The sequence below is a fragment of the Ictidomys tridecemlineatus genome, chromosome 9, assembly GCF_052094955.1.
Source record: "Ictidomys tridecemlineatus isolate mIctTri1 chromosome 9, mIctTri1.hap1, whole genome shotgun sequence".
Lineage (NCBI taxonomy): Eukaryota > Metazoa > Chordata > Mammalia > Rodentia > Sciuridae > Ictidomys > Ictidomys tridecemlineatus.
The window spans coordinates 53,774,200-53,788,651 of record NC_135485.1 but is presented as its reverse complement, the minus strand read 5'-3'; the positions used below and the strand labels follow the sequence as shown (position 1 = coordinate 53,788,651).

General features: G+C 35.7%; 1 protein-coding gene across 8 annotated transcripts in view; it reads right to left on the bottom strand.

The window, feature by feature from the left end:
* The window catches only part of Slc4a4 (solute carrier family 4 member 4), a 322,941-nt gene that overhangs the window by 48,164 nt on the left and 260,325 nt on the right, over window positions 1-14,452 (bottom strand). For all 8 annotated transcript variants that reach the window (XM_078021397.1, XM_078021393.1, XM_078021394.1 and 5 more), the window contains one exon: window positions 8,151-8,342. In XM_078021397.1, coding sequence (XP_077877523.1) covers window positions 8,151-8,342 — 192 coding nt within the window. The remainder of the gene's footprint in view (window positions 1-8,150; window positions 8,343-14,452) is intronic.

Genomic DNA, 14,452 nt, shown 5'->3' with positions numbered 1-14,452 from the left:
AGGGTATCATGGTCAAAATCAGTTCTTCTATTTGACCAGTCATTGCTCCCAACCTTATTTTCATTAATACTCGATTCAGGTTAATTGTATTTATTTTTGTTATATATCTATAAAAACTAAAGTGTCTGTAATTGTTTAAATGTTTAACAGTCTAAAATGTAATTTGTAATTAAATATCCCTTTGTCATTCTTCATAAAATAAAGATGAAAAACGTTTTTTGGATTAAAAGCAAATTTGACTTTAAAAATGACTTTCCTTGGTACAAAATACCACAGGAATTTGAAAATCTGACTCTTTCCAGTGACAGCAAAGTCATTTTCGCATGAGTTTCAATAGCACAATGTGGTCTGATATTTTAAACCAGAAAAATGTCACCTAGTATTACAAACACCAAAATGGGACATGGAAGACATTCCCACTACTTCTTTCTCATTTTTAATACATGGTTTGTATTACTTTGACAGTTTTTAAAACACTCAACACGAAAGTTTCTAAGAGAAAAAGAAACAGAAGGGGCATGTCACCTGATTCGTATAAAGAATTGTTTATAAACAAAACACATCCAACCTTAATAGAATGGCCCTAGGACAAAATGTCAACCAAGAATTACGGTTCTAAAAATAGAACTAGTTGTGGAATTCAAGACCTTCCTCTGTTTTACATGGATAAAAACAAAACACATCTCCTAACGAAAATGCTCATTATATTTTTTTTCCTCATTATATTTTCATTAAAATTCCTGCAGCCCTACACTATTTTTCATTCATAAAGTCAGTTCTTCAAAAACCATCATCAACTTAAGTCACAAAAATGCACAAACACATGATCTCTCAGGAAATAATAATCATGAGCAGAGCAGAAGGATCGAGATGAGTCATCTTTATTTGAAAACACAAAAATCTAATTTACTCAAACTATATATATTAATGCTTACTATGTGACAGGTCCATGAATTGCTTGTCTTTCTATCCTTTACCTAGTATTGCATTAAGTACATATTAGAATAACAATAATTTTTGCTTCATATTGAATGGATATGCTAATTAATTATAAGACTTAGAATAGTAGATTTTTAGGAAAAGATATCAAAGAACATTCAGCATCATTTAAATGCAGCATAGAAGCTGTTGATGCTACCTATGATTTAGTAATTTTGTTTATTTAAATGACAGTAACAACTGGGAAGTCATTGTAAAATAAACTTAAAATTACAGCACTTTGTGTGAGGTTGAGAATTGAAACTCCTTCATAGAGGGATAGAAGGAAACTGAGCAGCTCCTTAAGAAAGACATTCTTGTGTTGTTACACATATCACCCAGCCACAGAGTGTGACTATCCCAAAGTACTAATAATTCTGCCTAATTCATAGGGTCCCATGCTTTCTGATTTTTACTGTTCACAATCCCGCTTTACTTATAAGCTGCTGCTTTTATTTTGTTGCCACATGTTCAATGATGGCATCATTGTTCCATGCTTCTGATCATTTGTTGGTGTAGGACTCTGGGAGAACATTTCATGTTAATGCTCTGAGCCCATCTGCCAGAGAAGATCACAGATTATGCTCTGATGTTCCTACTGGAAGTTAGCTAAAAGGCTTTGACTACAGACTTGAGGCTGAGGTGACAGACCAGTCGCAGTGTTGGAGAGCACACCCCTCTAAAAGGAAGGGGAATACAAGGAAAACCATCAGTGGAGTATTACTGTTCTACTCATGCTCCACTAAGTGTTAGGACTTTGTAGAAGAGCCTGATAGACCAATTAAATAACCAACAGATGAGCAAAGGCAATCTGTCTCATCTTAAGAGCACATATTGATGGATTGCTAGTGACTCCATGAAGGAGAGTGAGTCACCAACCATAGGCTAGGCAAATGAGTCACAATCTGGTCAGCAAAGTTAATATGGTCCTGCTGAATGCGGTAGTGTATGTCTGTAATCTCAGCAGCTCGGAGGCTGAAGCAGGAGGATCACAAGTTCAAAGCCAGCCTCAGCAATTTAGCGAGACCTTAGGCAACTCAGCGAGATCCTCTTTCTAAATAAAATATATTCAAGGGCTGGAGATATGGCTCAGTGGTTAAATACCTCTGAGTTCAATCCCCAGTACCCCCCCCCAAAAAAGTTAATAAGATCCAGAATGAGGGAAATTTAAGAATAAGTGGAAAAGGATAAGGACTACAGCAGAAAAATTAAACAAACTGTGACATGTTTAACATGAAAGGAAAAACTTGGAGCGTAACAGGTGATAGATATCTTCATTTGTACCACAAAATCTGTTATCTACCTCTCTGTACCATACTTTCTGCCTTGGGAAAATGACTTGTGTGGTCTACAATGTGTCCCCTTACTTTCTGGCTTCCAGGTGGGTCTGGCCAGTGGCATCCAGGGGAGGCTATCAGAGGAAGAGAGTGAGATTGTGAGTCCCTGTCAGATAGTCTCAGGTTGGCTTAACCCTCAATCCAAGTCACATCACCTCTCCAGACAACTGTACTCTCCTTTCTTCTTCCCAGTTCCAGTCACCACTCCATTTCCACATCTTTTGGTCCCAGGATGGTAATTATCCTTCTCTACTAACTTTGGGATACTACATGGTTCCCCTAACCTCACCTTTATAAATAATACCTGCATTAAATTCTCAAATTATTCTAATTTGAGTATATCATTTGCTTCCCAATGAGAGCTTGACACCAATGATTTTAAGATTTTGATCTTGGATGACTGTGAGGATAGGTGATGTTATTAGGTGAGATGAGGAATACAGTGAGATGAGTAAGCTCAACAGTGGAAAGGAAGTAAACCATGTTTCCAATTTGCTGCATGATAATTTTGGATCATCCTCAGCGAGAGATTGGCAGTAGATGCAAAAGAAAACCTGTCCTAAAGATAGAGATAATAATTAATTTTTGTAAATTTGTAAGACTTGATCTTTGTTATAAGAATTAGTAATGATATGGAGAATTTATTTCCTTTAGCAAATGGAGCCAGAAAACTCTTGAAAATCACAAAACTACTAGAGCTTATTAGGGTGTTAATTATCACCTAACTGAGCTCTTTCCCTTTGTAAATGAGGTACCCAAAGTCTGCAGTTAGCTATCACAGGGAAAACAGTTAATGGCAGTGCTGGCACTAGAATCTACAGTTTCTGGGTTCTTACATCTGTGTTCTTCCTACAGAATGCAGCATTTATCTCTACTTGAATGGTTTCCACTAGCTAACAAGTACTGAATATCTATCTAGTCTGCAGCCAATTCTCTGCTGGTTGACATGAGGAACAAAATAGAAGTATGAGAGTTTTCAAGCAGCTTATAGTCTTAGCCGACTGCCAACCCACACAAATGTAAAGAAGTGACAGTGCAAAACAGAAATGACTGTGTAAGCTAAAGGAGAGGGGGACAATTTATATGACAAGGGCACTGTCACTCAGCATTAGCATACTGAGTTTTTAGAGGTTTCATGTGAATTGTTGGTGTAAGGAGCTGAGAACAATCATTAGCCCTGATTATTTTCATAGCAATAAAAGACTTTTAAAGTACTTAAGCATATGCTTAGTGATAAAGTAAGCAACTATAATAATCTATACACCTATCTGCTCTTACCCTCAGAAATGACCCTTCTAAATGATGGCTTAAATTAAAACATATTGTGACAAATAAGAGAAATGAAATGATGATCTTACTATTTGCATATGAATGTATATGTATTCATGTATGTGTGTGTTTTTTTAACTGTAAACACATTTACATACTAATCCTTAGGAACCACTTTTTCTTCTGTTTATTTTGTGATTTGATAATACAATTCTAAACTATGCCAAGAACCTTCTTTTTTTTTTTTTTAAATTTTAATATTTATTTATTTTTTTAGTTCTCGGCAGACACAACATCTTTGTTGGTATGTGGTGCTGAGGATCGAACCCGGGCCGCACGCATGCCAGGCGAGCGCACTACCGCTTGAGCCACATCCCCAACCCCCAAGAACCTTCTTAATAGAAATTTTAACTAAACTGCCATTGTTTTTCTGTTTTCACTTCCTCAGCAACATTTATCAATGCCTAAAAATTTAGGAACTTAGGCTTTTGTAAGGGGACGATTTTTGTTTTGTTTTGTTTTTACGTCTGAAGAGCTAGTCTCAATTTGGGAGTTACTGCTCTCTATGTGTCTACTTGGTCTGAGAGTAATGTCAGCAAAATCGTGGAATAGGACTTTCCCATACTCATTACCTCAAATAAACATGAGATTGAACAAGCAACTATATAAGAAAATATCTTTGTAATGGCTAAGAAAGTCAGGTGAGAAATTATAGCACATGGGTCTAACCAAAAAATAAGAAAACACATTGAAAAGAGCAGAAAGGAAAATTACCCACATCACTACTCCTCAAACCCCAGGCAGCACCACCTGGTGGGAGACCTACTTGGGGGAAGGACAGGGAAGTAAGTCTCAGACTTTGCCTCAAATACAAACAATGGACCTTCATCAGTAAAATCCAGCACCAGAAGGACCCACAGGGTCTTAGACTCCAGACTGATACCCATGCACTGCCCTAACACCAGTCTGGCTCCAGATTTCAGGGATTCCCTGGGGACTTGGTCTCCTGTCTGCTCCACTCCAAAATCAACTCCACTGAGATTGGGTTAGCTCTAGCATCCTTGGGATCCAAACTTCCCCTAGCACCAGATCATTTCCCTCATCGTCAGGTCAGAATCTGGGCATCCAGTCTCTTAGTAGAGGCTTTAGGCCTGCCTAACAGCAGGCCAGTCCCTATTAGTCCAGGTGTCAGGTCCACTCTATGTTCCAGACCAGCCCAGAAACAAAAAGGCATCCAAATAGGAAAGGAAGAAGTTAAATTATCTCTAATTACAGACAACAGAATAAATCTCAAACCCTAAAGTCTCTACAAAAAAAAAAAAACCTGTTATAACAGATAAACAAATTCAATATAGATTCAAAATATAAAATGAACATACAAAAATCACGTTTCTATAAAAATTGTGTTTCTATAATGCCAACAACAAACTATCCTAAAAGTAAATCAAGGAAACATTCCCAATTACAATAACCTCATAAAAAACAAAATACTCAGGAATAAATTTAATCAGGGCGGTAAATGATCTATATTTTGAAATTTATAAAGAAATGATAAACTAATACAGACACAAATAAATAACTATGTCATGATGTTTTGCCACACCTCAGACCCAGAAAAATGGAGGTGGGCTGTTGGTGGCCTGAGACCTCTGAAACCATGATCCCCAAATAAACTTTCCTTCCTCTATATTATTCTTGTCCAGTATTTTGGTCACAGCAACAAAAAACTGCTACCTAAAACACTTCCATTCGGTAAAGCAATCCCACAATTCAGTACATATTCATAGGAAATGAAATCAGTTAAAGACTATCCATATTACCATGTTCATTTCAGCATTGTTTACAATAGCCAAGATGTAGAATTAACCTAACTGTTCATCAATGGGTTTATGAAGATAGAATATATGGTAGATAGAATATACACAAAGATAGAATATACACAAAGCAATACTATTCTTTAAAAAAAGAAAATGTTGTGATTTGAGATGATGTGGAAGAATCTGGAAGATATTCTGCTAAGTGAAGTAAGCCAGGCACAGAAAGACAAACACTACATGATCTTCCTTAGGTGCAGAACTTTAAAAAGATGAATTCGTAGATGTAGAAAGTAGAGAGAAGAGTAAGGGATGCTGGTCAAAGGTACAAGTTTTAGTTAGACACGAGGAATACATTTTTGAGATTCATTACACAACATGGTAAGTATAATTAATAATAATATATTGCATATTTCAAATTTACTAAAAGAGTACATTTTAATTTTATCATCACAAAAATGATAAGTATATGAGATTATAGGTATGTTAATTAGCTTGGATTAATCATTCCATAATGTATACAAATACCAAAACATCACCTTGTGTCCTCTAAATATATGTAATTATTATTTAACAATTGAAAACATAATTGTTCTCCCTTCATCTGAAAGGAGAAAGTTTATTTTGTAAATTATAAAGATTCTAAATTTTCTACTTTTCTGCCTACTATGTTTAAATAACACTGGACTTTAACAATGTTTAAAAATGGCAGTACAGGGCTGGGGCTGGGGCTCAGTGGCTGAGCTCTTGCCTGGCACGTGTGAAGCACTGGGTTTGATCCTTAGAACCACATAAACAAACAAAAAAAAAAAAAAGAAAAAACAAAGGCATTCTGTCCATTCACAACTACAAATTTAAAAAAAAATGCAATGAAGCCAAGCATGATGGAATATATTTGTAATCCCAGTGGCTTGGGAGGCTGAGGCAGGAGGATCAGAAGTTTAAAGCCAGCCTCAGCAATTTAGTGAGACAATGTTTCAAAATAAAAAGGAAAGGGCTTAGGGTTAAGCACTCCTAGATTCAATCCCCAGTACCAAAAGAATAAAAAGCAATAAAAATAAACAAGTAAAAATCAAGAATGCCCAATGAACTAATAATTATGAAGGAAAAACCTCAGTAGACAAGCAATTGTCCCCAAAGACCTTTACCAAGGAATCTATTTTATATAAAACTCAGTTGAAAAAAAGATCAAGTAAGCACATTTCTGAACATGTAAGTTAGTACAGTCAGAAACAGGCACCTAGTCTGCCTGTGTGATGCAGGATATTTTTTTGTTGTTGTTGTTCTGGTGATTCATCCCAGGGTCACTTTCTCCAAGGTCTCACTAAATTTCCAAGGCTAGCCTTGAACTCATGATCCTCTGCTTCAGCCTCCCAAGTAGCTGAAATTATGGCATGCACCACCATGTCCAGTATGTAGGGAAGTCTCAGACAACAGAGCATTGAAAAGACAATGACTACCTCAAAGTATAGGTTCTAGTTAAGGCTTCAATTATATATGTGTGTGTTTACACACTGTTGTGTAAACAAAGAATGGCTGTGTGCTCGATTCTGTGTGTGAACCACCAGTTTGTGACGTCCGTTAGCAAATTAAGTTGAACACTTCTTTTTACATTTTCTTTGGTGGAAGTTTTTCATTCCTTGGGCCATCTAATTCTAGACATTTTATTATCAACCCTTCCCTTTATTTTCAATTTTATAAGAAGACTAAGAGAGTCCAAAATATCTTGGGTGAAAGTGAATATCTTAAGTTTCATTTCCTAGGAATTAGAAAAAAAAAAACAGCCTTTCATTGAGTGCTACTCAACTTCTAAAGTTCTTCTACACAAAAAACAAAGGAAAGATTTCATGAGATGCCAGGTGTACAGAGCAGGTCACTGATAGAAATCAGGTGTAATTCAGATTACCTAAGAAATACTGACATCCTAAATACTAAGAACCAAGCTGTAAAGCAAAGCATTATCTTAGATTCATTCTACAAGTAAACAAAAAAATGCTATTATCTAAATGTTGGCCTTATCTTGTAGTCTCAAAGAACCACAGTTTTGACTTCAAGTTCACTCAAGCATATTAATGGGAGACAGGAAGTCTGCACAACCCAGTTCAATTATCAGTACTCTGGCATTAATCACTATGAGAAGGAAAGTTTGGCTCAGCTGACAGTCATATATTACATCAATACTAGTGTAACAATACCATCTAAGTTTACTCCTACAGCCTATAATTCAAGTATGAAAATACTCACATATACAGTCAATGAACAAGAAATTCCACAACACAGATATTCCCGATTAACATGAAGAGTTTTCCCCTCATATACGTTCATATTATACCTTTACAAGGTCTTTCTCTTTACTCAATAATTCTTAGACATATTCTACTTTTCAGTACATTCAAAATTATGACAGATTTTATTATAGAATTATGCTACCCAATCTTTGGAAGGTTTCTCAAAGCTGGGTTTCAATTATGTTAAACACACACCATATGAACTGGAATGTAATTTTTAAAGTGCACAAAATTATATTGACCGAATGAACTATAGGTCTATTTTCATTTTGTAAAACTGTATTATTATGCAATTTCATTCTCTGGTATCTCCCTTTCCCAAGATTATGTTATGTGCAAGTACAAATATATCATAATGAATCCCAATATTATGTATAATTATAATGCATCAATAAAAACTAAAATTGTATTACTGTTGATGCAGTGCAAATACAACAAACATTATTTAAATCTCAGATACTTACTGTGGTTGGAAAATAACGACTGGTTTTGAATTTTTTCAGAGCCATAGAAGAGGTGTAGGTGCCCAAGAAGAGGATGAAAGACATAAGTGTGATATCAGGGACAAAATCGCAGTTGTTCCCCACAAGCTTTCCTCCGTATTTCAAACACTCCTTCTTCGACAAAAATTCCCAGTCAAAGGTAGAATTATGGTACTGAAGAAGAAAAAAAGATTTTTGTTTTTGTTTTTGTTTTTTGTTTTTAGGGAATACTGATATGTCAAAAGCAGCTTTTGATACTTGATGGACAATATAGGGATTATAGTAAAAGTTTCTGCAAAATTCTGAGACAACCTTTAGAGAATGAAAACTGGTAAGACTTTACTGAAATAATAGGTGAGGCGACACAGACATGAGCAATTACTGAAACTACATGAGAAAGATGCAACTTGTTACCTAGCTTGTGCTGCCACCTTACCATCACCCATTTGTTTAATGGAAACAAACCCCAAAGTCCTTTCCTGTCAATACTCCGAGAGTAAACTGAGGTACATGAACATCCTAAGTCTCAAATGGGAGACTCTCAGAAACACCTTTCTTGTTCAAAAAATACTTTGGCAGTGCACAGCTTTGTATGCATCTGTTTGATGGCCCTATTAATGCTCTCAACATTCAACAGGCTCACTACTCAGAGAACACTTTTCAGATAGACTATTTCTTTTCTCATTTTTTCTTGTCAACTCCAGGTCAGCATTACAGGCATTCATCATTAGAATGGCTGTGATGCCTTAAAGTCAGTGGCTTCTTGTACAGGACACTATCCCTATATTACATGGCCTCAAATGTATAAGCCACTTTTGATATATTGCTGTCATGTCAGTGCTGCACTCGTCTCTTGCAGCTCATTCCTCTATTTTCTGTTTCTAATACACAGCAGAACCCTTTGGCTATTATCAGTATGGCCAGGCACTCACCCCAAGGTGCCCTGTTAATTAGCTGCTATTAGCTCACAACTGGCTCTTTTCCTGGAGAACTGCCTTTAACCACACAAGAGCTACCTTACCTGGACTGTTAGTCTCTCATAGCCCATTACTGACCATCAGCTACAGAGAGAAAAAACTATCCTCTTTGTTTCAAAGTAGAAGCAGCTCTTTGGCACAATTTAGGCCCTGGAACTCTCCGTGGAATTAGGCTAATGCTAAACTCAGCTGGAACCATATCCTTGTTTAACTCCTTCCGTGTCCCACACTGCTTCTCTTTCTTTCACTGCTTTTATTGAGAACAGCACCTGAAATTCCTGTAGTAGATTCTGTTTCCAAAACAGCCAATTTACTTGAATTACTGGCTACTGAAAATTAATGGCCTCTAACCCTAAGGAACTTTTTCTAGAATATAATAGTGTGGAGAAAATCTAGAGATAATTTCATGTGATTGCTCAAAACCCTTAGTATTCAATTGTCCTGAAAGATGATCATTCATCCTCTGCTTGAACAATTTCTGTGATAAGCAGGTTCCTGGTAGCTCATTCCCTTTCTTACTAAAATTCCTGTGCAGCTATTTTTTATATTTGAGTCTTCTTAAATGCTTATACTTTGAGTGAGTTTCTTTTGATATACAAAAAGTTCTCTTGTATACCTTGACAACTATGGCCATTTCCAGGAGACAGATTTTGAAATCTTACCCGTCTAAATGAATGCCAATGTGGTTGGGTATAAAGGATGGGTGTCTCAGCTTAGAAACATTATAAATACTTTAACTTCTATACTTATGGATCCAGGACTAATAAGTATATCATGTGCTAACAGAAGAGTTACTTGAAAACACCATGCAAATAAATGTGGACAGATAAATGTCTCCTGTCCATTACAGGAAAGAGATCTGCCTCGCACCAAACCCATATCACCAACATTTTTTTACCATTTTATAAATTTCTCTTGAGCTGAGCAACCTAGTTATAAAAGACTCTCTGGACAGAAAGAGTTCATATTTTTTTAGGGCTCAAAAGGTAAAGTGTTTACATAAGTCAATAAAAAAATAAACTCTAGATCTGTCCTTGAATTTTCTATGTTAACTTCAACTTGTAAACAGCTGAATTGCATAACTGCTCTTTTATCAAACCCTGCTCCTGGAAAAGGTGATTAATCATGTCTCATTTTACTTTTTAGATTTCTGCATGTGGATGATTTTAGGAGAATGCATTTAAAGTTTAGAGATCCTAATAGTAACAGATTTCTTTGTTTTAAAATCAGCAAAAATGTACCCAAATTTCACTTCTGCATTTTGATAATCAGCAAGAATCCTTTTCATAGAGTTCCCCAAAGAGGTGAGATGCATTGAAACAATCACAATAGGCAGTTTTATCAATTTTCTTACAAAGATTCAGATTGAAGTGAAATTGCACAGGTGTACATGAAATAAATGATGAGCATGTTTTCTTGCTTACATTAACATAAAATACCAGCATCCATATTTTGTAAGCCCCAAACGATTCTCTATATCATTATATCAAATTTGTTTTGCCTCCAAACAGCATCTTTCCCTAAGGACTTCAGTTTAAAACCTTTAGGCAGCTTCCATGATCTCAGCATGTATAATATTTCTGCACACACAGTTTTCTTTTCCCATAAAACTTAAGTTATATCAAATAAATAATTCTATTTAAATATCACTGAAAAGACATCTGTATTATCCTTATTATTTAAGAGTTGTCATTTTATATCAGCTGATGTCAATGAAGGTTAACTCTATCAATCTTCTGGCAGGATACATTTCATGAAGAAATTAACCCATGCCCATCACTACCATCTTTGTTAAGCCATTACCTCCTATAGGCTTGATGCAGGAAACTGAGCTCACTTCACTACCACTGTCCTTAACCCCTTTAGAGATGATTCTCTGTGGTTTTGACCTTTATTTCCTATGCAAAATTCTTCGTGCAGTGCTTAAATTACAAAATAAGAACTTTTAAGAACAAGACAAATGGGAACGGAATTCCCCTCTGCCTATCAGAACTCTTACAACACATTCTGTCTTTTTCTTGGGATACTTATAACTTTCTATTTTCATTTGTACTGCAGTTTAGTGTTATGACTTTGGAAATGCTTGAAGAGATGTCTAATGAGCCAGGAGAGCTGAATCCAGAAGAGATGTCAAGTTTGGAGATATTGACTTAAAAGTCATCTGTAAAGATCTGATCCCCGGATCCATCAGACTTACTACAATTACAAAGATGTTGAAAAAAAGACCGTGAACCATCCTGTGCATCCATGGGAGTGAGAAAAGGTTCGTGGAAGTCATCGGAGTGAAAAGTAAGAGGAGAAGTACAATGGGCTGAGATATGAGTGGGAGTGAAAAAATTCCAACAGCAATTAATTACAGACTATTTTTTCCCAAGGAATACAGTAGTGAAGAATAAGCTAGAACACATGAGCCCTGCAAGGTCAAAACAAATTTCTCAGGGTTAGTGAAGACTTTTGAGGTGTTTCCGTAGATAAGAATGGGGATGGAAGGGGAAAGGGATAACCAGAATAACAAGAACAGAGAAAAAAACGACAAAAAAAAAGGATCAGAGGGGGAAAGACAGATAAAGACTGAGCAACTGTTGGACTGGGATGGCTGAAAGACAAAACTGATAAAAGTATAGAGCTTGAGGGCCAAAGGGACTGTGCATCATCAAAAAATAATAATAATAATAATAGAAAATAAGGAAGGAGGAAAATAGAAGACCAAGACAGAGGAGAGTTCAACTTAGAACACAGTGGGCACCAGAGAAATCTTACTTAACTGAATGAATAAAATCTTTCATCAGGGCTGGAATATTTGATACAGTCAAAGAAGAACTCTATCAATTTATCTACCCTTTCTACCTAGAGAAAAAAATTAAAGTAAAATAACTTTCAATTTAGAATTACCAGGTAAAACACAGGATTCCCAGTTACACTTGAATTTCAGCCAAACAATGAATAATATTTTTATTATTAAGCCTGTCCCTATGCACTATTTAGGACACAGTTATATTAAAATATTGTTCAATACTTATTTTTATTTGTTTATTAAATATTTATCGATATTTATTTTTATTTGTTAAATTTGGCAATGCTTATCCAATTAGATATAGGAATGACAGAGTAAGGGAACAATGAACACAGGAATACCAGTGACCAACTCTGGATGTGCATTTCTTCATGTATTCACAAAAAGAAAGGAAAAGAATTAGAAGCTATGAACAAAAATGCTGATGTGGGGGGACATACAGTGATTCATTTGCCTAACCAATAAGTCCTTATTAAAAATGCATGGGTGTGGGTTGGGGTAGTGGTTCAGCGGTAGAGCGCTTGCCTCGCACATGTGAGGCACTGGGTTCAATCCTCAGCACCACATAAAAATAAATAAATAAACAAAATAAAGGTATTGTGTCCATCTACAACTAAAAATAATTTTTTTAAAAAAATGCATGAGTGACTAACCTAGATGCCCATCAATAGATGAATGGATAAAGAATCTATGGTATATATGCACAATGGAACATTACTCAACATTAAAAGAGAAGAAAATCATGGCATTTGCAAGTAAATGGATAGAGCTGGAGAATATTAGGCTAAGCGAAGTAAGCCAATCCCCAAAAATCTAAAGGCCAAATGTTTTCTCTGATTAGTGGATACTGATCAATGATGGTGGGAAGAATGGAAGAACTCTGGATTGGGTAAAGGGGAGGGGAAGAAAGATGATGAAATGAGATAGACATCATTACCCTAGGTACATGTATGATTGCACAAATGGTGTGTCTCTACACTGTGTACAACCAGAGAATTGAAATGTTGCATTGCATCTGTGTACAATGAATTGAAATGCATTCTGCTGTCATGTACAACTAAGTAGAATACATAAATAATAATAAATAATTACAAATAAATAACAAAAAATAGTAATAATTTTTTAAAAGAAAAAAATTTTAAATGCATGAGTGCTCATCATTTTTTGGTGATGGAAGAAGCTAACAGTACGTGGACCAGATGGGATGAAGCAGATTGTTTGTGTAAAGGGGCAGTGAGGAATAAAAAAAAAGATGTACAGGAAATGGGTCTAAGTTGCTAAGGGTCTTCAACTGATTTCAATCTACTTTTCTGGCTTTTATTTTCAAGAAAATTATTCTCCTTACATGAGTAGCTGTGCTTCAAATTCTTAACAGTAGAATGTATGCTGACTGATTTATTTCAATATGTAAACACCATAGCATCATCCGCAAATGAAAAAGTGAGCAATATGAAGCAGGTTGGAGCAAATGTTGAGAGCCATTAAGGTGAGATGCTGTGTACATAAGAGTCACTTATACTCTTCTATTTTGGTGTGTATTTGGAACTTTCTGTAATAATTTTGAAAATAAGAGCACATGTATCCAAGGAGACTTAAGGACAGAATGATGTTTACACTTGACTTTCTCAATGGGAGAAAAATCACAAGGATGCTATGCACAAGGAGATTAATATGACATTCCGTTTCCCATGAAAATGAATGTTAACTCCTAGAATCACCCTGAAGGTACATCAAATCAAACCACTTTTGCTTCCATGTCTGACTGTCAAGCATAATTTATGTGATGGTAATAGTTCTTAGTCCTATGATTAACAACATCTCTGCATGGACATGATATGCTTCACTGGATAATAAGCAAAAAATAAATAAAGGTCCTACACTACTCTCCTTGAGTATTGACTGATAAAATATGGACCTTTTACATATAATTGAGGGTAATACTATAAATAAAAGGTTAAGATCAAGTAGACGAGGATGCAAAGAAATCTAAATAAACAAAATTTCAAAATAGTACCAGTCCTTCATAACAGAAGAGACCTAGGGCTGCTTCATCACAGAGAAGCAGGTAAAAGATACAGCAGGTGAAAGATATATCCAAATGAGGAGAAATAAGTCAAATCTCTAACGAAATTTTAATGACTGCAGATTAGAATTCAAAGGAGTCCTAGGATGTATAGTCACTCACCAAATTTTTTCATGGTCTTTGCCAAATGCACCACAAGACATGAAAGATTGGTGGTTGAATTGGAGACCAGAGAGAAATCTCCTTTAGACACATGTAGCTCCCACCAAAGGCAAGAAAGTCACTTTCTTAAGAAGGAACACAGCCACATCAATGTTTATAGCAGCACAATTCACAATAGCTAAATTGTGGAACCAGCCTAGGTGCCCTTCCATTGATAAATGGATAAAAAAAATCTAGCATATATACACAATGAAATATTACTCAGCAATAAAAGAGAATAAAATCATGGCATTTGCAGGTAAATGGGTGGAGTTAGAGAAGATAATGC